The sequence below is a fragment of the Mobula birostris genome, chromosome 9 (assembly GCF_030028105.1).
Source record: "Mobula birostris isolate sMobBir1 chromosome 9, sMobBir1.hap1, whole genome shotgun sequence".
Classification (NCBI taxonomy): domain Eukaryota; kingdom Metazoa; phylum Chordata; class Chondrichthyes; order Myliobatiformes; family Myliobatidae; genus Mobula; species Mobula birostris.
This window is the reverse complement of record NC_092378.1, coordinates 104,593,426-104,618,626: the sequence shown is the minus strand read 5'-3', so window position 1 is coordinate 104,618,626 and position 25,201 is coordinate 104,593,426. Positions and strand designations below refer to the sequence as shown.

The following is a 25,201-nucleotide window of genomic DNA, read 5'->3' as shown; positions in this document are numbered from 1 at the left end:
CCCGCCATAAACCTCCAGGCACCAACAACTGCCGATGCATTGGAAGCAGCTGACCACAGCCGACACTGAGTCTGTCCATCCAAAAACTTCAAGCCTCCGATACAGCCTCCTGAGTGCCATCCTTAGCCAAGTGCCTTCGACCTCACCCCGCCCACCAAAACAAGCAAAGCTGAGGATTCGGGGCCTTCTCTGGAGATTCCGGACCACACAGTAGCAGCGGCAGCGAAGCGGGCATTTCAGAAGTTTCTCCAGATGTTCCTCCGTCCTCTCACGCCTGTCTGCATCAAATTAGAATTGTGCACGGTACCCTGCTTGACAGATTACTGATGTCAGATTTAGGACTGTGTTCTTGATTTTGTTTTGATTAATTATAAATGACACGTAACGGTAACAGTTATTACCCCTCAATCATCAGGCTCTTGAACCAGAGGGGATAACTTCACTCACCCCATCATAGGTTCCACAACCTATGGACTGACTTTCATGGACTCTTCATCTCATTTTCTTGAAATTTATTGCTTATTTATTATTATTGTTATTAATATTTTTTTCATTTTGCATTTGCATGGTTTTTTTGTACACCCATTGTCCGACCTGTTGGTTGGGTCTTTCATTGATTCTATTATGGTTATTGGTTTTATTGAGTATGTCTGCAAGAAAATGAATCTCAACGATGTATATGGTGACATATATGTACTTTGATAATAAATTTACTTCGAGCTTTTAAACTTCGAAGAAGGACCTGGTATTGCACCTCTACTCATGTATTTATATTGCACTAATTGACTTGGTGTATTGCCCATTTATTAATAACCTGGGGATGTTCAGCTTGTCCTTTGATAATTATTGCTGTATCTTTGTATTGTTGGTGTGGAGTCCAGTTTAAAAAAAATGATCTGATGCTTTTGAAAGCTGTATTTCTTGGTATCAGTGAAAGTTCCTTGTGCAATTAAGGATTTCTTTAACTTTGATTCTGAGCTTCCTTAAACAGGTTTATCTTTAATTTGGTGTAATTACTGTGTCTCGCCTTGTAACTGAGGTGTTCATTCATCCTACCTCTCAGTCAAATCTGAACTAATTAATTTAGGAACAGAGTTTACTTTTATGAGTGCATTGTTAAAATTTCTAGACTAAAAATCTGGAGAGAGACCTGGGTTAACATTTCCAAGACTGGCATTCAGCACTTGTGGAATTTAAATTCAGTGAATAATCTGGAATTTGTGCAGGGAAAAGAAATACTGTCTCTAGGTAATGATCAGCATGAAGACTACAGGATTGTCATTTTTAAAGAAAATCAATCTGTTTCATTGCCTTCAACGGAAGAAATCAGCCATCCTGACCCATGTGGTCACTCCGCTTGCTTGAGTTTTGAGTGCTTTCTGGAATGATCTACAAACGTTTGTACAAACAACTCATTTAAGAAGGCCATCACAGTTTACATTCAAGGGGAATTATGAATGGGAAGAAAATACTGGCATTGCTAGTGACTTTTAGATTCCAAAAATAAGTTTAAAAACAAAAGGTGGTTTATTCCTTGACCTGTTCTGTGTTCATTTTTCTTAATGAGAAAGATTGTAGGCTCATTCAGCTGGCCCATACCTGTAGTTGGGAAGATCTAATTTGCTGTATACTGCTTCCTATTTAAGTGGATGTTGGAGGTTGTCGAATGAAGAATAAGCCATATCATGAATGAGGGTAAATTCCCATGCTGGTTAACAGAATTGTATCCTGGTAACAGTACTATCTTAAAGAGGAGCAGAATGAGGAACTTGGCAACAAAAAATAGAAGTCTGCAAAATTTGTTGTGGGGGAAAAAAATTCAATTTGTTTGATTGCTAGTTTGTGCTATAATCATAAGGTCATTGTACAGGTTCTTAGGCCCATTGGCCATCAAGCATTCACTCACTCAAATTCCCTTTTCTTTCCCCTCCCCAGATTTTCCCTTCACCCCCCACCCCCCCCAAACATGAGAGGTAATTTAAAATGGTCAATTAACCTACCAGCCCACACGATTTTGGGACATGATGGGAAACCTATATAGAAAATTGAATCTGGACTGTTAGAACATTAAGGCAGCAGCTTTACTAGTTGTGCTACTGTGACACGCTCTGATTCTCTTGTTCTCCTGAGCTGCAGACTATATTTTCTGAATATTCTGAATATAGCGGTCATTAGTCAGTGATCAAATTTAAAGATTAGATTTATTTGTCTCGTACATCAAAACATAGTGAAAACCATTGTGTTAAATCAAATCAGCAAGGATTGTGTTGGGTGGCTTGCAAGTGTTGCCATGCTTCTAGTGCCAACAGAGCATGCCCACAACTTACTAAATCTATTAGTAGGTCTTTGGAATGTGGGAGGAAACTGGAGCTCCTGGAGGAAACCCTTGAGGTCATGAGAATGTACAGACTCATTACAGGTAGCAGTGAGAATTAAACTCTGATTTTACAGCTGGCACTTGAATAGTGTTGGGCTAACAGCCTCATTACTATGCCACCCCAAGGATTGATTTTTATTTTTGCTCAGTGCTGAGGCCAATTCTACCAGCCTTTCCTCATCTGTGTGAGGTCTGTACAGACCAGGAATAGAAATTTCTGGTCAATATGTCTCATGACACTAGACTTAGAATCCAACAGGAATTTGTTTATATTTTTCATTCCCTGGAAAATTAGGGTATCATTTTTACGGTAAATATTAAACCATCATCTGCATTATTTAATTTCCAATTGTTATTTTCCATATCTGATTATACTAACTGAGTTGTTAAATTGTGGTCCTAAACACAGCAGCAATTTATTTCCTATATTCTTGTATTCCATATGAACTAGAATTTTGCAGTTATTTTTTAAAGTCCAACGTTTATGCTGCCATAATAACCTGGCTTATTTTCCAAAGCTCTTTACTCTTAATCTTCCTTAAACATTACTTTCATTTTGAGGTTTTAATGTACTTGAAGTTCCTAATTTCCCAAACAGTGCCCTGGCAGCAGAGCTTGCTGTACAACAAATTCCTTGCTGAGATTAGTTGTGTCCTTTAAAACTATTCAGTGACTTTTCACTTGCTGTTTCTGAGATTGACAGCTTTTCTTGTGGTAAGTCTACATCAGAGAAGATTTTAAAAATATTTGGGCCTCACCATTCCAAAATTTATCTGAGTTGCAAGAAATTCCGCAGATGCTAGAAATCTGGAGCAACGCATATCAAATGTTACGGAATTCAACAAGTCAGGTGGCATCTACAGAGGGGAATAAACAGTTGGTGTTTCAAGTCTGGTAATGCTGATGAAGGGTCTTGACCTGAAACGTCTTCATAGATGCCTGATTTACTGAGTTCCTCCAACATTTTGTGTGTGTCCCATAAATTCTCTGTGATTCTAATTTGAATATTAAATTTCTTTTCACACCTTAGGTTCTGCTTTAGATCTTCATTTTGGTGATGTAAATGTTGCATCTCTTGATAAAGAATTAGAGGATCAAGATACTGGTGACATAGGATTAAAAGGTAATCAGAAAGTATTTAATCACTAGAATATTGTAATTTCATTCTTACTTTCTCCGGTGTTCTCCTCTTGATGGCTAGCACTGTGCTTTGGTTTCACAGAGTAGCTGATCTTTCTTTACTTAGCTCTGCTGAATTTAGGCAACGTTGCTTTGCAAGTTACTTGACTGATCACTGAGGCACTGAGAATGTTATCTCACCACATACCTGGGTCTTGTAGCAAGGGTATTTTATTTTTCTTTACAACTTGGGGATACTTTAATGCACACTTAATGGAAGGAAGTCTCCACAGAAAAATACAAACATTAAGTTACAAAATTGTCATCGTGGCTTAGGACAGTAAATAGATCCGTGACTTTCTGATCTTCATTCAAATGTCCTCTGCCTTGAACTATTTTCACAACTTTTACTCGATGATTTTCTTCAACCTTTTCTTAGAATGTAGTGATTAATTGACCACAATCTGTTAAGCTCGGAGACTCAGCAGGGCAATTCTAAAAAAGGCTTTTAGTAAAATTATTTATCAAGCTCCTTTGCATATGTAATTTCTTGTAAAAAGTTTATCTGGTATTTAATTTGAATTGTGAGCACTCTTGTTAGAAAATACAAGGAAAATCTCAGCAGTAGTAAACTGCAGTGGTACTAATCTCAACAGTGCAATTAAATTCTGATAATCCATTAACAAATAATTCAGAAATCTCAGTGGTTTAGCATCTGAACACTTGTTACTGACTCCAAGGTTAGAAGTTCAAGTTTATTGTCAAAGCACAAATACGTACAGTACCTACAAGAAGTTTTCATGTTTCATTCAATCACAGTAGATATAATTTACCTTTTTTGATACTGATCAACAGAAAAGACCCTTTTGTGTCAAAATGAAAAAAATTTCTACAAATTGGTCTAAATTTATTGCAATTATTAAACACAAAATAATTGATTGCATAGTTACTCACTTCCAAGTCAGTATTTAGTAGATTCACCTTTGGCAGCAATTACACCTCAAGTCTATGTGGATAAGTCTTTTATCAGCTTTGTACATGTGGACACTGTAATTTTTCCCCATTCTTCTTCGCATGGGGATTATGAGTGAACAGCCCTTTTCGAATCCAGCTTGATTCTCAATTGGATTGAGGTCTGGACTCTGACTTGGCCACTCCAGGACATTAACTTTGTTGTTTTAAGCTTTGTGGCTTTGGCCTTATACTTGGGGTCATTGTCTTGCTGGAAAGCAAATCTTCCAAGTCGCAGTTCTCTGCATCAGGTTTTCACTGTACTTTGCTGCATTCATTTTACCCTCTACCTTCACAAGCCTTCCAGGGCCCGCTGCAGTGAAGCATCCCCACGGCAAGATGCAGCCACCACCATGTTTCATGGTAGGGATGGTGTGTTTTAGATAATGAGCTGTGTTTGGCTTACACCAAACAGAGTTTAGTCTGATGGCCAAAAAGCTCAATTTTGGTTTCATCAGACCACCGAACCTTCTTCCAGCTGACTTTGGACTCTCCCACATGCCTTCTGGCAAACTCTAGCCAAGATTTCATGAGAATTTTTTTTTCAACAATGGCTTTCTTTTTGCCACTCTCCCATAAATCTGTGAATGGTGAAGCACCAGGACAGCAGTTGTATCCACAGTCCTTCCCATCTCAGCCACTGAAGCTCCTCCAGAATTGTCATAGGTCTCTTGGTGGCCTCCCTCACTAGTTCCCTTATTGCATGGTCACTCAGTTTTTGAGTACGGCCTGTTGTAGGCAGATTTACAGCTGTGCCATATTCTTTTCATTTTTTTAATAATTGACTTAACTGTACTCCAAGGGATATTCAGTGACTTGGAAATTTTCTTGTGTCCATTTCCTGACTTGTGCTTTTCAATAACCTTTTTGTGGAGTTGCTTGAAGTGTTCTTTTGACTTCATAGTGTAGTTTCTGTCCAGATGCTGACTCACCAGCAGTTGGACCTTCCAGATACAGGTGTATTTTTACTACGATCATTTGAAACACACTGTACACTGGTCTTCAAAAACAGATCTCCATTTAACTAATTATGTGACTTTACAATCAATTGGCTGCACCAGTGATGATTTGGTGTGTCATATAAAAAGGGGCAAATACTTATGCAATCAATTATTTTGTGTTTTTATATTTGTAATTAATTTATATCACTTTGTAGAGACCTGTTTTCACTTTGACACAAAATAGTTTCTCTGTTGATCAGTGTGTTTTTTTAAAAAAAAAAGCGCCAAATTAAATCCACTGTGGTTCAGAGTTGTAAAACATGAAAACTTCCAAGGGGGTGAATATTTTTTATAGACACTGTATATGCACAGTTGCAATGAAAAGCTTATTTGCATCACAAGCTCACAGCATCAGAGACCAATATCCCCATGCTTCCTCTGACACTGGGGCTCTAGTATCAACACAGTATTTGACACATTGAAAATTCACTCAGTGTGTCCCCTTTGAACAGATCCCAATTCCTATGCTCCCTTTGACACATGGCAGCTCTGGTTTTGCCCCTCTCTGACACCCAAAGGCCCCCATTCCTAAAGTCCCTTGAAACCAACTGGATTTGCTGGAAAATGTTATGCTACTCTACTTTGTGATGTCATAAAGTGAATTAGAAATGTTGGAGCATTAGTTGGAATAATGTCCAATAGTCTAGAAAATGTGCAAGTCTAACACCACCAAATTCCCAGCCTACCAGATCAAAGTTTTGCTATATTGTGATGCACTCTTACCTTGAATTATGTGCTCACTTTTCAGATGTGGATCTTGAACTTCATGTCTTCAGGCAAATTGCAATGTCAAAGAGCTTTTCCCTTTAATTAATATGTGTATGTACAGGCATCTTTCCCCTTGGCTACAGATCATTAAGCTGTGATCCATTGACCCATAGACAGATTTACTGGGAGTACATGAGTATTACTGCTTTGCTGCTGAATTCTAACTGAACACTGAGTTGCTTTTGCCTTGGTGCCAATTAAAAATGGCCCAATAGAGATATAAACTTTGTAATGTGTTGTATCTTCTGGCACAGCGGATTTTTAAAAAAAAATTCAGTTCTCATTTACTTTACATTCACAGGTCAAAGACTATTGGGCAGTTCGGCTCCTGTAAATATTCCGGGATCTCTTGCTCGTTCTTCTTCTTTGCATTCTTCTTCCTCCTTATCTGCCTCTCCACTTGGTTCCCTTTCCCAGTCTTTCCTTTCATCCAGCATGGCTCCACAACAGCAGTCTCAGCAACAATCAAAATCTGAGCATACTCTCCTAGGTACTTCAGCTTCTTCTCACAGTTCCTTGGGTAAGTTGTTATAATCTTTCTCAGATTTCTATTATGCATTTTGACTTGGGGAAATCTTAAATTAAACTTTTAGAAATCTACTAATGATTTGATGGTAGGTCTTGTATTTACAATAATCTGTTATTTTATTGTCTTGTAGATTATTAAATAATGTGTCCTTGTAGTGTGTTGATCATTTCTAGGGAAGAAACCATGGTATACTCACATAGATTCACATGCATGTAGATTTTGCACACTTATAGTGTCATTGTTTGTGTTATCATGAATGAAATGTAAATTTACAAAATCGTTCCTGCAGTGTTGCTGGCTACAGCCCTGACCCTTATCTTCTATTGAATAATTTGATCCCATTACCCTGCTCTTTTCTCATGGAGCTTAAAAAATATTTTTTCTCAAATCCCTATACGATTCTCTGAAAACCTTGCTTCGGTAATTACCCGATCCTTGTAGGTTGTGAGCTTCAAATCATAACTACGCTCATGTATTTTTTTTAAAAAACCCTTACATTTCTTGGCCATTGCTTTTAATTTGTTACTTCTTGAAACAATATCTTGATTGGTGTAGCTTCTCTATGAAGTTCATTTCTATCAGAATTCCTCTTGAACTTTGCTCCAAGTAGCATCCCAGTTTTTTCAGTCTAACCTTGTAGTTGAAATCCATCTTTCTTATAGCTCTTCTGTATTTGTTTAGGCTTACACTTGCTTAAGTGTGGTGATGGGAATTATAACCAGTACTCCATTTGTGGTTTAACCAGTATCTTACTTCAAGTCTAATGTACTTTCGTCTATATCTTTATGAATCACAGAATCCCATGTGGAAGTAAAACAAAAATCTTATCTGACAAAAACAAGAGCTTTCAATATTTTCTATCAGTTCAGACTGCACCTGTGGGAAGAAAATCAGTTAACTGAAGTTCTAATGAAGGCTTCTGAGCTGTAACAATAACGTTCACTTTCCACAAATGCTGCCTGACCTGTGTGTTTCTAGAAAAGTACGGTGCAGAAACAGACCCTATGGCCCATCTAGTCCATGCTGAAACCATTTAAGCTGTCTACTCCCATCAACCAACAGCAGGACCATAGCTCTACCACCCATGTACCTACCCAAACTTTGCTCAAAATATTGAAATCGAGCTGGCGTGCACCACTTGTGCTGGTAGCTCGTTCCACACTTTCACGACGCTCTGAAGAAGTTCCCCTCATGTTCCCCTTAAACTTACCACTTTTCACCCTTAACCTATGACCTCTGGTTATAGTCCCACCCAACCTCAGAGGAAAATGTCTGCCTACATTTATCTTATCTATATCCCTCAGAATGTGGCAGACTGAGAACAGATTTGATAGTGGTATACAAAATTATAAGAAATAAAGCCCTAACTGATTCAATCTTTCCTTATAACTTGGGTCCTCCAGACCCAGCAAGATCCTGGTAAATTTTTTGTATTCTTTCAACCTTATGTCTTTCCTGTAGATAGGTGGTCAAAACTGCACACAATACTGCAAATTGGGCCTCATCAATGTCTTGTACAACTTCAACATAACATCCCATCTCCTGTACTCAATACTTTGATTTATGAAGGCCAATGTACCAAAAGCTTTGTTTACAACACTGTGTATCTGTGACACCACTTTCAATGAACTATGGACCTGTATTCCCAGATCCCTCTGTTTTACTGCACTCCTCAGTGCCCTACCATTCACTGTGTAAGACCTATCCCAGTTGGTCCTGCTGAACCTTGCAACACCTCGCAATTGTCTGCATTAAATTCCATTTCCCACTTTTCCAGCTCCCTCAGCAAGCCATGATACTCCTCCTCGCTGTCCACACAATCTTGGTGTCATCCACAATTTTGCTGATCCAGTTAACCACATTATCATCCCAATCATTGATGTTGATGACAAATAACAATGGACCCGGCACCTATCCCTGCAACACTCCACCAGTCACAGGCCTCCAGTCCAAGGGAGGCAACCACCTACGATCACTCTGTAGCTTCTCCCACAAAGCCGATGTCTAATCTAATTTGCTACCTCACCATGAAGGCCAAGCAACTGAGCCTTGACCAACCTCCCATACAGGGCCTTGTTAAAGTCCATGTAGACTTCATCCACTTTCCTATTAACTTCCTTGAAAAACTTTTAAGATTGGTTAGACATGACCTGCCTGGCATGAAGCCATGCTTGTTATCCTTAATCAATCCACGTCTATCCAACTACTTGTTTATCTGGTCCCTTAGACTATCTTCCAGTCACTTTCCCACTACTGATGTCAGACGCACTGATTTATAATTTCTTGGTTTACATTTAGAGACTTTCTTAAACAGCGGAACAACATGGGCTATCCTCCAGTCCTCTGGTACCTTTCCTGTTGCTAAAGATGCTTTAAATATCTGTTAGGGTGCCGATATTTTCTGCACTTGCCTCCTGTAGGGTCTGAGGGAACACCTTGTCAGGCCCTGGGGATTTATCCACCCTGATTTGCCTCAGGACAGCAAATACCTCCTCCACTGGAATCTGTTTAGGGTCCATGAAGTTGATGCCGCCTTGCCTCACTTCTGTATACTCTGTCTGTCTCCTGAGTAAATACAAATGCAAAAAAGAATATTTAAGATCCCCCCCATTTCTTTTGGCTCCACACATGGATTATCATTTTGATCTTCCACAGGACCAATTTTGTCCCTTGCAATCCTTTTGCTCTTAATATATCTATAGAATCCCTTAGGATTCTCCTTCACCTTGTCTGCTAGGGCAGCATCATGCCTTCCTTTAGCCCTCTTGATTTCTTTAATTGTTCTCTTGCATTTCTTATTTGTTCCAACTTGCCTATACCTGCTATGCATCTTTTTTTTTAATCAAGATCTCAATATCTCTTGAAACCCAAGTTTCCCTACACTTGTTATCTTTACCTTTTATTCTGACAGACACATACAATCTTTGTACTCTCAAAATTTAATTTTTTGAAGGTCTCCCACTTACTGACAACACCCTTTCCCAATTCATACTTGCCAGATACTTTCTGATAACATCAAAATTGGCCTTTCTCCAATTTAGAATCTCAACCTGTGGACCAGACCTATTAAGAGGAAATCCAAGCAATAAACACAAAGTGCTGGAGGAACTTGGCAGGCCAGTCTTGATGAAGGGTCTCGACCTGAAATGTTGACAGTACTCTTTTTCATAGATGCGGCCTGGCCTGCTGAGTTCCTCCAGCATTTTGTGTGTGTTACTATCTTTTTGTATATTTTCTTAGAAACTAATGGCATTGTTATCACTAAATGCAAAGTGATCCTTACACAAACTTTTGTCACCTGCCCTGTCTCATTCCTAAATAACAGATGGAGCACCACAAACTCTCTCATTGGGACTTTTATGTAGTGATTAAGGAAACATTCCTGAACACATTTTTCAAGCTCTATCTCATCTAGTCCTTTTATAATATGGGAGTCCCAGTCAACATGTGGAAAGTTAAAATCACCAACTATAACAATCTTGTGTTTCTTGCAACAGTCTGCGATCTCTATACAAATTTGTTCCTGTAAATCCCTCAGATTGTTGGATGGTCTGTAATATAGCCCCATTAACGTGGTTATACCTATTTCTCAGTTTCACCCACAGTGCCTCACTGGACGAGTTCTCCAGGCCATCCTGACTGAGCACTGCTGTAAAAATTTCCCTGACTAGTAATGTCACTTGTCCCCCTTTAATCCCTCCTGCTCTGTTGCGTTTGAAACAATTGTACCCAGAAATGTTGAGCTGCAATTCCTGTCCCTCCTGCAAATAAGTGTCAGTAATGGCCACAATATCATAATTCCAGATGTTGATCCATGCCCTGAGGTCTTACACCATTGCTATGATACTTCTTGCATTGAAATATACACAGCTCAGGGCACTAGTCGCACCGTGCTCTAACTTTAGATTCCTGATTTTGTCTGAGGTCTTACCCACATCTGATTCCACAATCTCTCCACTAACTGTTCTGGCACTCTGGGTCCCATCCCCCTGCAACTCTAGTTTAAACCCCACCATGCAGCACTAGCAAACTTTCCCACTAGGATGTTAGTCCCCTTCCAGTTCAGATGCAAACCATCTCCTCTGTACGGGTCCCACCTTCCTGGAAGAAAGCCCAATAATCCAGAAATCTTGTGCCCTCCCCACTACACCAGCTCCTTAGCCAAGTGTTAAACTGTATAATCTTCATATTTCTGGCCTCTCTAGCACGTGGCACAGATAGCAATCCTGAGATCAATGCTGGAGGTCCTGGCCTTTAACTTTGCACCTAACTCCCTTTGCAGAACCTTGTCACTCTTTCTACCTTTGTCTTTGATACTTAAGTGGACAACGAGCTCTGGCTGTTCACACTCTCACTTCAGGATGTGGAGGACTTGATCCAATATACCCTGGGCCCTGACACCCAGGAGGCAACCTAGCATCTGGGAATCTCATTCTCATCCACAGAATGTTCTTTCTGTTCCCCTAACTAACAAATCCCCCATCACCACAGCTCACCTCTTCTCCCTCCTTCCCTTCTGATTTGCAGAGTCAGACTCGGTGCTAGAGACCTGACCATTCTGACTTTCCTCTGCTAGTTCATTTCAGCACCCCCGCCCCAAACAATATCCAAAGTAATATCTTTTGTTTTAGGGGGATGTCCACAGGGGTACTCTGCATTAGCTGCTTAACACCTTTCCCCTTCCTGACTATCATCCAGTTTCCTGTGTCTTGCACTGTAGATGTAACTACCTCTCTGTATGTCCTATCTATCATACCCTCAGCTTGTTGAATGATCCTAGGTTCATCCAGTTCCGGCTCCAGCTCTTCAACACGAGTTGTTAGAAGTTGCACCTAGATACACATTCACACACAAAATGCTGGAGGAACTCAGCGGGCCAGGCAGCTTCTATGGAAAAGAGTACAGTGCATGTTTCGGGCCAAGATCCTTCAGCAGGACTGCTCTTTTGCCTTCTCTCACTCAGTCCTCTCACTGAAGAGCTAAAACCTCAAAACCTCCACTCTAACTCTGTGCACTCCAATGATGGCTGCTCCACTTATCTCTGCATTACTTTAATTTGATCTTACTAATCAATCCCAAATGTGGATTGGCCACTGCTCAAAGCTCCAAAACTGCCTTTTCTACTTAATCAGTGAACTACATCTTCTTAGGCATCCGATCTCTCCGATTAGCTGCTGCTTAAAGCTCAAAAACTGCCACAGGTCACTGCCTTTTCTGCTCAGTTGGCGAGCCTGAGTGAACTATGTCTTGTCAGGCTTCTGATCTCTCCTATTCCCGAAGGTTCCATATACCTGCCAAGTATCCTGTCACTTTCAAAGAATTAGGGCCTGTGTCCCTAAGTACCTTTTAAATCTGTACTACTTAGTCTATATTACTCCTTGTGTCCTTCTGCCAAAATGTTCACTTTATTCTTAATTTCACTGATACCTCTCTGTATCTTTGGAGGATTTGTCCATTGGGGAAAGATGTAACATCATGAAGCATCTTGACGAGGTCAGTGTGAAAAGAATATTTCCTCTGAGAGAATTTAGAACTTGAAGTTTCTATTCAAAAGTAAGGTCATCCTTTGGAGACAGAAAAACGCACATTTTTTTCCAGAGGGTTGAGCCATTTCCTGAAATGATGGTGGAAGCAAAGCTTTTGAGTATTTTTTTAAGGGAAAAGTAGATTGCTGCTTGATAACCGGAAGCGCATGGGGTAAGGTTACTAGCAATTGGCAGGAATGCAGAATTCAGGTTACTACCATATTCACTGTAATGTTGATTAGCTGAACAAGCTCAAGGAGCCAAATACCTCACTAATGCTATGAAACTGATTGTTTTATATGCACTTTGTTATCCAGGGGTAATCAGGTTGTGAATTCCTGCCTTTTTTATGTGGGGAAAGTGATTGCAGTGAAACCAGTGAATTCCTGCCTGAAGACTTCTATTCTCTGACACTGATTTGTCTTCTACTTTGCCACCTACATCACTGTATAAATTTACTTCTTGATCCATGTCTCTCACCTGCATAATATTCATGCACCTTTAGAAGACTTCCTGTTCTTTTTATGTTAACTTGTGCTTTTTTCCATGTTCTCCAATTGCCCTCATTTTCCTTTATACCTCCTCTCATCTTGTATTCAGCCCAGTTCTCACTTGAATTCTTCATCTGATATCTGTCACACACATTTCTTCTGTTTTTAATTATCTTTAAAATGAGAGTTCTGGCTTTGGTTCCCCGTCTTTCACTTTTGTGTGAATGTAAGTAACCTCTTCTTGAGACATCTCTTTTAAAGGTCTCATTGTTCCATTACAATTTTAGCTGCCAGTCCACTCGGCCAAGATTCCCCCTCATTCTGTTGTTAGACCTCTTCCAATTAAGTTCTGATTTAGATTGGTAATGGAAAGGGGGAGCGAATAATCCACATCTTTGATATTCTCCACAGTTTCATGATCCTCTTGGCTCACTTCATTCCCTGGAAGGAGATCCATTAATGCATTCTTCCTCATTGGGTTAAAAAAGTATTGATCAAGGAAGTTCGTCTGAACAGATTTCAGAAATTCTTCTCCCTCATACTCTAATGTGGTAATTGAAGGTTTGCATGCACACTTCTCTAATTGCTCTGGAGATTTCCTTCAGCCCACTCTCACCTTTTGGTGTTTACAGAATAATCCCAATTGCTTGATAATGCTGTCCTTTTTAATTTGTCCTTTATTTCCTCAAGAACAACTTTTCTCTCTTATACCATTATTTTCTCTCTTATACCATCTAGATTTATAAAATATTCAATTCTTTTCTCTTTCCAACCATGTTCTGTTATTGTTGTAACATCACATATCTCACATCTATTTGTGCCTGCAGCTCACCTGCATGTTTCACCATACTTTGCATTTACAGTATACATTGTACATGCTTTCTGAACTCATGATCGTCATTCTCTTAGCCCCGCTTCATTTACTACTTCATACTCTTGTGCCAACTGCCACCTCCACTCCCTTATGTCACATGTTCCTCAGTTCCTTCTGGAAACTGGTACCAGTTTTCTACCAATTTTTGGTGGAAACTTTCTCTCAAATTTGATTACCATCGTGAATACTCCAGCCAAATTGCATTGGGTCTAGGGAGAACCAAAGCACAATAACTAGATGAAGGAGCACAAATTGAGGATGGAGTTCTAGGTGAGGGGATGGAGAGGGAATAGAAAGGGCATGACACTGGGTTGGGACATTAATAGTACAAAGAAGCATAATGCCTTGATATAAAGAAATTAGCTAAATAAGTATCAAGAGCAGAGTAGAAAATTAAATGCTGGAAGTTGCCACTTCCATGTTGATTTCAAAGTCAAAGTAAACTTATTATCAAAGTACATGCATGTCACCATTTATAACCTCGATTTATTTTCTTGCGAGTATGCTCAATATATCTGTAATAGAATAATAGCCATAGTAGAATCAGTGAAAGACCACACCAATTTGGGCATTCATCTGGTGGCAAAAGACACAAACTGCAAATACAAAAAGAAAGAAATAATAAATAAGCAATAAATATCAAGAACATGAGATGAAGAGTCCTTGAAAGCAAATCCATAGATTGTAGGAACACCTCACTGATGGGGCAAGTGAAGTTGAGTGAAGTTATCCCCTTTGGTTCAAGAGCCTAATAGTTGAGGGGTAATAACTATTCCTGAACCTGGTGGTGTGAGTACTGATGCTCCTGTGCCTTCTAGATGGCAGCAGTGAGAAGAGAGCATGTCCTGGGTGGTGGAGGTCCCTGATGGATGCTGCTTTGTTGCAACAATGCTTCAAGTAGATGTGCTCAATGGAGGGGTTTACCTGTAATGGACTACTTTTTGGTAGGATTTTCAGTTCAACGGTATCAGTGTTTCTATACCAGGTTGTGATGCTGCCAGTCAGTATACTCTCCACTACACATCTGTAGAAGTTTGTCATAGATTTAGATGTCATGCTAAATCTTCCTAAGAAAGTAGAGGTACTGCCATGCTTCCTTTGCCTTTAAGGCCAGATTTTGTGGATGATAGGCCACAAGTATCAGAATCTGAATTTTTTTTTTCCCATGCTTGCTCAATGAATTGTGCACTTTAATATCTGTTTTCCTTCCATTAGGTTTGAATGGTGTTTCTGGAAGTATCTGGGATCACTTTGTTAGTGGTAATTTCTCTCCCAGTCCATCCCCTGTATTCAGTAGTAGTGCCACAACGACCACTGCTGGCTCTAGTAACAATGAGCTTGCCAGAGTGCGGAGAGAACTTGAGGAGGCAAAGCGCAAGATAAAACAGTGGGAAGACTCTTGGCAACAAGTGAAACAGGTGGGTGTGAAGGAGGTGGATGTAACTTTTAAATATTTCTTTAACTTTCTAATGCTCACCTCCCACCAGTTAGTGCAGATATGCTACAAATTACTAGAAAGTATGAATCATTTGATATATTTGCAAGGAATTGGAGTAGTATTAAAAGAAGGATCTGAGGTTCTACACTTATTAATAGATGTTTAGTTTGCCAGAAAGTTAGTAAGAGAATGTTGAAATCCCACCGGGGTGAGATGGTGGCAAGAGGTTTGCATGGGCTTTATATGAATTGTGTTTTTTCATTGTTTGTTTATTTGTTAAGTTCCAGTTTATTTTCAGTGTGTACCATTGCTATTACATGAAACAAACTACATATAGTGAACTAATGTTTGGTATCTGTTATAACAAATCGTGTAATTAAGTGACTATATACTGAACTGAACCACATTCACTGGTGTCATCACAATAGAAATAGACTTCACTTTAGTGTAGCTCCAAGTGTACATTGTTATTGCTTTGCTTCAGCCAATTATTTTATTAGCATAATATAGCTTCCTTCAATCCCAGATTGAATGGAATGATCATTAATTGGTGTTGGGTTCTGAATGCAGCATCTCTTTTTTAAAAAAAGAGTTCTGATGGAGTTGCTCATTTACTTTTGAGAATGAATTAATGTCCATTAACAGTAGTCATTCTTCCTCTGCTTGTTTTACAATTTGTTTCTGTTGTTAGGCATGTGATGCATGGCAAAAGGAAGCTCAGGAGGCCAAAGAAAGGGCAAAAGTGGCTGATACAGAACGGCAAGTAGTAATACAACAGAAGGAAGAAGTGGATAAACAGCTAAAAAAGCTTCAGGAGGATTTTGATGCTTTATGTCGTTCTCCAAACTTTCTCCTCCTTAGAAACTATGGGGATATAGACAAGCTTCCTTTACCAAAGTTACATTCTATACAAGGCCAATTGCGTGCAGATTTGGACCTTGTAGATGGGGTGAGTTGGAATTTGTTTACGGTGTTGAAAATAGAGGCATGTATACATTGAAAAAATACTATACAGTTCTTATCCACTCTCCACCCTATTTTGAAACCTCTATTGCATTATTTACCTAAGTAAGCATGCATTACCCACTGTATGACTTAACCTCTACGTAATAGGAAGCAATTAGTTTCATTGCTTATCTGGTTGAATTGACTGATTTCAATTCACCATGTCACTTCTAGAATATAGCTCTCCTTTCTGCTTTCCAGTTGATGTTTGTGTGTGTGAAGTTTTACCCACAGATTGAATTATATTTGCACAAGTAATGTAAACTTGGCTTTGAAGAATTAAATGATGGCTGACTATATTGAGTGTTGGCACTCTCAGAGGCCAACTTCATTGTATTCTGCTATATAACAAAACCTTGGAAATTACTTGCCTCAGCCCTCGTGATCAGAGAGTGGAGCCTGAGGAATAAAATCATTTTATTTTGAGTATCATGAACTGGGAACTATGTTATTTGCCCAGACCTTTAGGCCAGGAGGTTCCATTAATAGGGCTGTGATATTTTGCTTGAAGGTGGGGAAAAGGGACTAACAGATGCAGAGCTTGTACTAAACTAGAATATTTCTTGCCCAGCAGTGGTCATAGATGCATGTTACAAAAGACCATAAGATATAGGAGCAGAAATAGGCCATTTGGCCCATTGAGTCTACTCTGCCATTCAATCTACTCTGCCATTCAATCATGGGCTGATCCAATTCTTATCTATCTCTGCCTTAAATGCACCCATTGACTTGGCCTCCACAGCCACTTGTGGCAACAAATTCCAGATTTACCACCCTCTGACTAAAGTAATTTCTCCACACCTCTGTTCTAAATGGACATCCTTCAACCCTGAATTCGTGCCCTCATGTCCTAGAATGCCCTACCATGGGAAATAACTCTGCCATATCTAATCTGTTCAGGCCTTTTAACATTCAGAATATTTCTATAAGATCCCCTTCATTCTCCTGAACTCCAGAGAATACAGCCCAAGAGCTGCCAGACGTTCCTCATACGGTAACCCTTTCATTCCTTTCATTCTTGTAATCATTCTCATGAATCTTTACTTAACCCTCTCCAATGTCAGTATATCCTTTCTGAAATAAGGAGCCCAAAACTGCACACAGTCCTCCATGTGGTCTCATGAGTGCCTTATAGAGCTTCAACATCACATCCCAGCTCTTACATTCTATACCTCTAGACATTGCAATCGCCACCTTCACCACTGATTCAACCTGCAGGTTAACCTTTAGGGTATCCTGCTCAAGGACTCCCAAGTTCCTTTGCATCTTTGCATTCTGAATTCTCTCCCCATCTAAATAATAGTCTGCCCGTTTATTTCTTCCACCAAAGTATACATACACTTTCCAGCATTGTATTTCATTTGCCACTTCTTTGCCCATTCCCCTAAACTCTCTAAGTCTCTCTGCAGGCTCTTTTTTTTCCTCAGCACTTCCCGCTGCTCCACCTATCTGTGTATCGTTGGCAAATTTAGCCACAAATCCATTAATCCCATTGTCCAAGTTATTGACATACATAGTAAAAAGCAGTGGTCCCAACACTGACCCCTGTGGAACTCCACTGGGAACTTGCAGTCAGCCAAAATAGGATCCCTTTATTCCCACTCTGTTTTCTGCTGATCAGCCAATGTTCCACCCATGCTAGTAACTTCCCTGTAATTCCACGGGCTCTTACCTTGCTAAGCAGCTTCGTGTGCGACACCTTGTCAAAGGCCTTCTGAAAATCCAAGTACACCACATCTACTGCATCTCCTTTGTCCAGCCTGCTTGTAATTTCCTCAAGAAATTGCGGTAGGTTAGTCAGGCAGGATTTTCCTTTCAGGAGACCATGCTGACTTTGGCCTATCTTGTCATGTGCCTCAAGATTCTCTGTAATCTCATCCCTAACAGTCAATTCTAACAACTTCATAACCATTGATGTCAGGCTAACAGTTCAATAGTTTTTGTAACCTCTCATAAAAAGCTTTTATGTAATCTCTACAAATTTAAAAAAAATGTACATAATGTTATAAACTTGGCAAAGAAATTACTATGTTCAGATCACAATATTTTTTTCATTCAATACAGGTAATATATCAGCTCCAGTCGAAGAAATGCATTGTATGCCAGGAACGTGACCGTTCTATATTACTCCAGCCTTGCCAGCATTATGTCCTCTGTGAGCACTGTGCACCTAACAAAATTGAATGTCCCTATTGTAAAACTAAAGTAATGAACTGGTGATGAATATATTCTAGGTACAGGGACTAGCCTTTTGAAGAACGACTACACTATTCTAACAAATCAAAGCTGTAGTGCCCCCTCATGTTGGAAATATTTTATATTACGCAGTGAGTACATCCTACCCTACAAAATACAGCATTCGTCTCTAATTTTTAAAAAAATGCATATAGCTCTTTCCACTAGGAAAGCTTGCTATATGCATCTTGGTAAACCTGTTATTCACAGTAACTCCTTTGGTATTTTGTTAAGCACGTTTAGCTATACAGTTTGCTTTAGTCTGACCGTGCTTCATAGACAGTGTTGCTGCATTTCCATCACTTCTAAGTTTACAACTGGACTCTACCGCATGCATTCAGAAATGCAATTGAAGTAAACTGTAGGCACTTCAGATACCAAGTTCTAGTGTAGGATCGACTTGCTGTGTATTTCCAATGAATACTGCATGCAGAGCACTGCAGCTTTAGCATTTTTATGTTCTAGTATTTTACATATAAAATTTAAAAAGGAAAAAAAAGACTAGGTTATGTGAAGAGGTTTAATTTCCTGTAAAGCACTTTGTTAACCTGGGTATTTTTTTTTTCATTTAGAAGATATAATAAATTGCTTTCAAGCTGCTTTGTAGTTTTTTTTCAGAATATGTGATGATATAAAGCTTTGTATGTGTACTGTGAAACCTATTAATAGATATTTGGTATTCCAATTCTTACTGTTAAATTATAGTACAGTGAACATTGTTAGATTTCCTATTCTAATTAAGTACAATTATAAATATTAGTATTGTGCAACTTGCTAGGATTTTTACATTTTTCAATTTATAAATTAAATGCAAACTTTTAATGCTTAAAAGGATAACCAGCAGCAGTTTCATAAAGGCACATATGCTAAACTAAGCAAACAAATAGTCTGAAGACAAGTTTGCTATTTTATATAATAAAATGAACTAGTCTTTTTTTTGTTTTTCTTTTCTCCAAAGTAAGCTGCATTGACCAGCTTGTGGTTGGAGATTTTGTAGCTAGCATCACGAAAATTTTTAATGAGTTTTTTTTCCTCCTCTGTTGGTGCAACTCCTAGCCTTTTAAGTATTTTAAATAACTATCTAATTTCTGGCCACTGTTACCAAGTGCCTTCTGCCTTGCCTAAACCTGAATTGCAATGACAACTTTTGTCAGACAGGCAAAGGTACTTTGTGAAATGTTTGCACTGATTATATATACAGATTTATACTTAAATATATAATTAATGCAAAACCACAGACCAGCTTTCTCTTAATAGAACAGAGGTAAGGTGCATAAAATTCAGGATAAAACCATACTGATTGTGGATGTTGAAATTTCCACCACTTGTTCCATCTGATTTCTGAGTATACTTACAGGAGGGCTAAGACCTATCCTCTCTTTCACATTGGTCACTTGATTGAACAGCATTGTATGTACAAGTTGTAATTAAGAATGGAAAAAAACTGACCTATTACTGTGTTGATTTAAATTATTTGTCTTTACTTCTTGTCATTCTGTATTAGAAGTCCATTAATAATATTGCCAACAAAGTGCTCAAAGAAACCTATAGTAACATATACTTTAAATCCTGAGTGAATGGATCATAAAGTGTTGTTGACCATTAATTTTAAAATTTGAGATCTTTTTAAGACTTGCATATTGTTTAGCCCCATGTGTAAATGTAGAGGAGTCCAAGTCCTTATTGGAACATCCTTGAAACAAGTAACTGAGGAAGTGGCTGATTTGGTAGAAACTAATCATTACAGTTATGGATTTGACATTACAACCAACCTTACTAGTTAAGCTTCCACCAAAACAGCATGTTTGGAAGAAATCTGAACTAAGGCAGCTGAACTAAATTTTAATTGTTTACAGTAACATGTAATCAGGAAAACTTTGAAATTCCCATTCTATGTATAATTAATAAATTTGAAGTCTTTAAAGTATCAATGACATTAAATATTGGATTAACTTATCCAAGCCAAAACCTCAAAAGCAGCCAGAATTAATGTCCTTAAATTTATGTGTATACTTCTCTTTCGATGATGGGTCCATTATTGATTGAAAGTCTAAATGACTATAACTCTGTGTAGTACAGTAAACTAAATGCAGTGGTTAAGGACCAATTTCATGAAACACACTGCCACTAACCTTTAAATATATTTGTAGTTATGCAGTAAACTGAGGAACTTGTGTCCTGGTACGCTGTGGATTTAGAGACTGTTTTCATCATGTCATTGGGTGGGTAATTTTCCACCTCTGATTAAAATTCTATGCACATCAGTATAAATTTTGCAACTGAGTTGAACTTGCTTCTAGAGTAGAGGTTCCCAACCTTTCTTTTCGTCATGGACCCCAGGTTGGAAACCCCTGTTCTGGAGTAATACAAATTTTACCATGTGAAATTCATTTATTTCACCCACCCACCAAATCTCAATGTCTCCCTATCCTCTACTATTGCTGAACTGTGTGCACAAACCAAACAAGCACTTTGGTGAAGTGTTATAATGGACTTCTGGATCACATGTAGTCTTTGCCAAAGAACTTCTCTGTATAGCAATTTATTATCTGTAGTTTTAACAAGACATGTATATACTAAACGGTAGCTTGTTATAGGCAGAATTGCTGAAACAGTGACCAAAATTAGAAATTTTAATTCTGTATCATGTTCTCAATAAGGGAAAAAAATTCCACTTTTTGTATAAAAATGAAACATTACATGAAATGCTCTTTGATCACAGATTGCTAACATTTCTTTAAAAGAATGTGGATTGTGTTGAGTTCAGCAGCTACTAAGTAAACTATTGGGGGAGAATAGCAACTTTACATAAGCAGTCAACAATTCAAGGTTTACTTTCATGTATTCAAGATTATTGTGAAGAAAACTTTTGCTTGGTATTTGTTATTTTTTCCAAAAGAAATAGTGGCCATATGCATCAATGCTTAATTAAACTGCTTAGAAGAATTTTGTAGGTTTTTTTTGTATTGAAACATGTTAATGGTTAAACCTATTACATATTATTGCTTGTGCACTACTGTTGGCATTCATGAGGAACTATGTAACTAAATTCGTTCATTACTGCATGTACTGTACTCTGCCATCATTATGATAGAAAACCAATGACCCCATTTATTTTCACTTCGTGTGCTGAATGTGCGTCATTGACTGACGTGCAGTATTCATTATACATTTAAGTATTCACTCTCTTTTCATAAACTAGCAATTTGGCCAGTATCTAGTAATTGGAAGGAAACAGTATGGTAGGAAAAAAAGAGTTGATATAAATCAATATTAAGAATTCTTGTTGCATTAAAGCAAGATTATTAGTCAACTTTAGAGTATCGCAGCGGTTAGCGTGATGGTATTACAGCTTGGGGTATTGGAGTTCAATCCCAGTATCCCCTGTATGGAGTTTGTACGTTCTGCCTGTGGAATGCATGGGTTTTCTCCAGTTGCTCTGCTTTCCTGCCACAGTCCAAAGACGTACTGGCTAGTAAGTTAATTGGCCATTGTAAATTCTCCCGTGATTAGGTGAGGGTTAAATCAGGGGCTGCTGGGCGGTGCATCTCAAAGGGCTTATTCTATGCTGTATCTCTAAATAAATACATTTGACAAGGCAATTTCTTAACTGCTTTCTCCAAGTACTTGCCTATTAGCTGCCCACGCCAAAGACTTATAAAGGTAACAAATACCAGATTGCCTGTAGTTTTATTGGTGTCCTCCCTCTTCGGCTTTGTGGGTCAGTACTTGTTCAGAAAGCCCAATCAACTTAATTTCCTTAATTGATATGTTCTAAAATTATATATTCAGCCCAAGCTAAGATTATCATCCAGATTTTCATGAGCTAGCTGTCACTATTCTCATTGGATCTTGTTAGTCCTAACTAACCTTTTTTTTGTTCTTTGCACAACGTCAGTGCTGTACCAAAGCTTGTACATCGCTGCAGCAATGAACCGTTTGATCACTCATTCACTGTCTTAAACCTAGATAGCACGAGATTAACTTTTTTTTCCTCCCTGATCTGTCAGTTATAAATCATAAAATACTTTGGAGATGCTGAGTGACCTGGCCTAGTAAACCACTGCCTCACAACACCAGCTGAGCATTTACCCTCTGCAGCCCCACTACTTAGCATTATTGTGACTTTTGTACAAGAAAGAACTCAATGAACTCCAATTTAAAAAAAATGAAATGCAAAGTTGAAGTTGCAGAGCACTTAATAAGAAACATAAAACCCTGAACACAAAATGTCCTAAATATTTGCAGTGAATTAATGTTTGATTCTTTTTCTGTAGTTCCTTCCATTTGCTGAGTGATAGTGGGAAAATGTATATATTAAATGTAAGTTTTCTTTGACCTGCACACTTTGTGCTATATATTAAGTATGAAGTATGCGCAGAAGTAACCTGTGGAAGAAATGGTTAGCATTAATGGTGCCAAACTGGTAGAAAAGTGTAAATGGTCAACAAAGAGCATTTTAAAAAGTAACCTACAGTGCCAAAACTGCCTTAAGAGCCACTCAAACATTAAATGCTGAATACTATGCCCCATCCTCAAGGAACCAATTGTATAGAAAAAATTGTCCAACTATATTACAAAAATATATCAAAAGATAAACATTTACATTATCTAATGTGTTTTATAGTTAACAGACTTGAGTTTTGGGTTCGGTCAGTTAAGATTAGGAAGGTGGTACAGTTACATGCAGTGTGATAACGAATAAATTGCTGAAATTCCCATAGTGAGTAGCTTGTCAGGGTTGAAATAAATCTTTCCCAGGTATGTGAAGTCACTGAATGTGTGTTGGTATACAAACTATTTCCCCCACATAACGGTTAACCGCATTGCCCAGTGGTTCCGAAATAGAATTCTGCACCAGCTTGACGTATTTAAAAATTGTGAAATGCAGGGTTTAAGAATCTAGTGCTTGGGAGATGGGATTAGGTGGGTTTGCACTTTTTCAACCACCACAAACATAATGGGCTGAAAGAACGTCATTTATTTTATGAATCCATCTCCATTGCTATTTTTAAAGAATTTTATCAATCCCACTTACAGATAGTTCAGTGAGATATCGGCTAACTGATGTGATTTGTCAGCGATACTTTAAGCAGTCTGAATTTATTCTATTGAGCCAGGAAGGATAATGTTAACAATTCCTGAATTCTATCCAGTGCCTGTGCCCTTTGATTCAATAGGTACATTCTTTTGTGGCTGAACCTTTTTCTATTAATTATTTCCCTCTTAATGAGGATGGGAGTAGTGCAGTTCCTTGTCATACTCTGATTACCCCTTTTGGAGAATTAATTAGCTGTGTTTATGGTCTTCCCCAATTGCCCTTAGCAGAAGTGCAGCATTTTAGTATATGAATAAACTTGTATCCTCCAGCAAGTGATAACTTTGTTGCACATCAGTAGGTGTGTTTTAAGGCTCATTTATTGTAATACATGCTTGAGTATAGAAATAGCTTGTTGCCATGTCAATAAAATGTAATCCTGTGGCTATTGCAGTAATGCCTATTTTCTGCAAGGTTTGTAGAATTAATTAAATTGTAATAACTAATTAAGTTTATAACATAATTTGCTCCACTTCACAATTGGTCCATGCTATAGAAAATCACCATGGGCAACATTAATCAAAGACGAACAAGTTAAGCAACAACAAATAGTTAATCTTGGTTATTGTAACTTTTTACTGCCAGAATTGTTCATGGAAACAAATTGGTTCATTATATAATAGCCCATAATTGACGGGTGGTAGATGTGCTGAGATGGCCAATTACTGAGACTAGCCTTCATCTTTTATCTGACGATAATTCCATTGATGTAAATGTACAGAGTAAAAGTATTTTCAGTCTTAAGATCTTAACTTTGCTGTAAAAATTTAATTTTTTAATGGAATTAGTTTCTATGTGAACACACTTTCAGAATATTTATATGCAAGTTCCTCAGCCTGGGAAGAGCAATGAAATGGGAGGGAAAAAAACTTGTATTTTCTCAGGGTTTAAAGGAACAATCTGTAAACCATTCTGTAGCAGTTAAGCTGCATTTATAGATCTGTTTATTTTGAAAGCTCTTTGAATGGGGTTATTGTTATGACCAGGGCAGCAGGCATGATGGACTGTTGGAAAAATCCAGCAGCTATGTATTTGTGCTAGTTTCTGTGCACATCACCATTTCACTTCAAATGAAATACCCAACTGGCCCCTTTATCTTTTTTTGCTTTAATCCAATCATAATTATGTATGCCGCTTGCATTTTTTTTAAATCAGAGGGCATACAGGACTGACCAATCTAAAACTTTGCATGAATAGAAAACAGCTAAACCAGTAAATAGTTGCTTCAGATCTGCAACAAACTAATTTAGCCACCTTGTTCTCATGAAAATTTGACATTCAATTACATAAGGTGCAAGAATTCAATTACATTACTGGCAAAATGTATTACATTAGTAACATATCCCTGACTCTGTGATTTATGTATTGATGTGGAATAGCTCATATCTTAACTAGTGTCTAAATATTACTGAAATATTGTCATGGTATATTAATTTTGTGTGGTCAAAACAAGACCTTAATTGAATATTATTGGAATTTTTCATTTTGTGTATTAATTTATGGAAGCCTGTTGTATGCAGTCTAGGTGAGTGTACACAAACAATGGCGATCTGAATGGAATGTTCTTACAGAAGGTATTTATAAATGCATAATCATTTTACTCTAGTTCATTGTTTAAATTGTTAACACTTGTTAAGATTTTTACACTATAGCATTTATGCAGTGGTTTACAGAATTCATGGAATTATTTTTATTATCAATATGGGAATTAAAATAATTTTTGATCCTCA

General features: G+C 38.2%; 1 protein-coding gene across 4 annotated transcripts in view; it reads left to right on the top strand.

Annotated features, from left to right (window-relative positions):
• Positions 1–25,201, top strand: part of unkl (unk like zinc finger) — a 154,884-nt gene extending 129,683 nt beyond the window's left edge. For all 4 annotated transcript variants that reach the window (XM_072268524.1, XM_072268523.1, XM_072268525.1 and 1 more), the window contains 5 exons: positions 3,408–3,500; positions 6,578–6,796; positions 14,911–15,113; positions 15,825–16,082; positions 18,203–25,201. In XM_072268524.1, the coding sequence (XP_072124625.1) occupies positions 3,408–3,500; positions 6,578–6,796; positions 14,911–15,113; positions 15,825–16,082; positions 18,203–18,358 (929 nt within the window). In that variant the 3' untranslated portion in view covers positions 18,359–25,201. The remainder of the gene's footprint in view (positions 1–3,407; positions 3,501–6,577; positions 6,797–14,910; positions 15,114–15,824; positions 16,083–18,202) is intronic.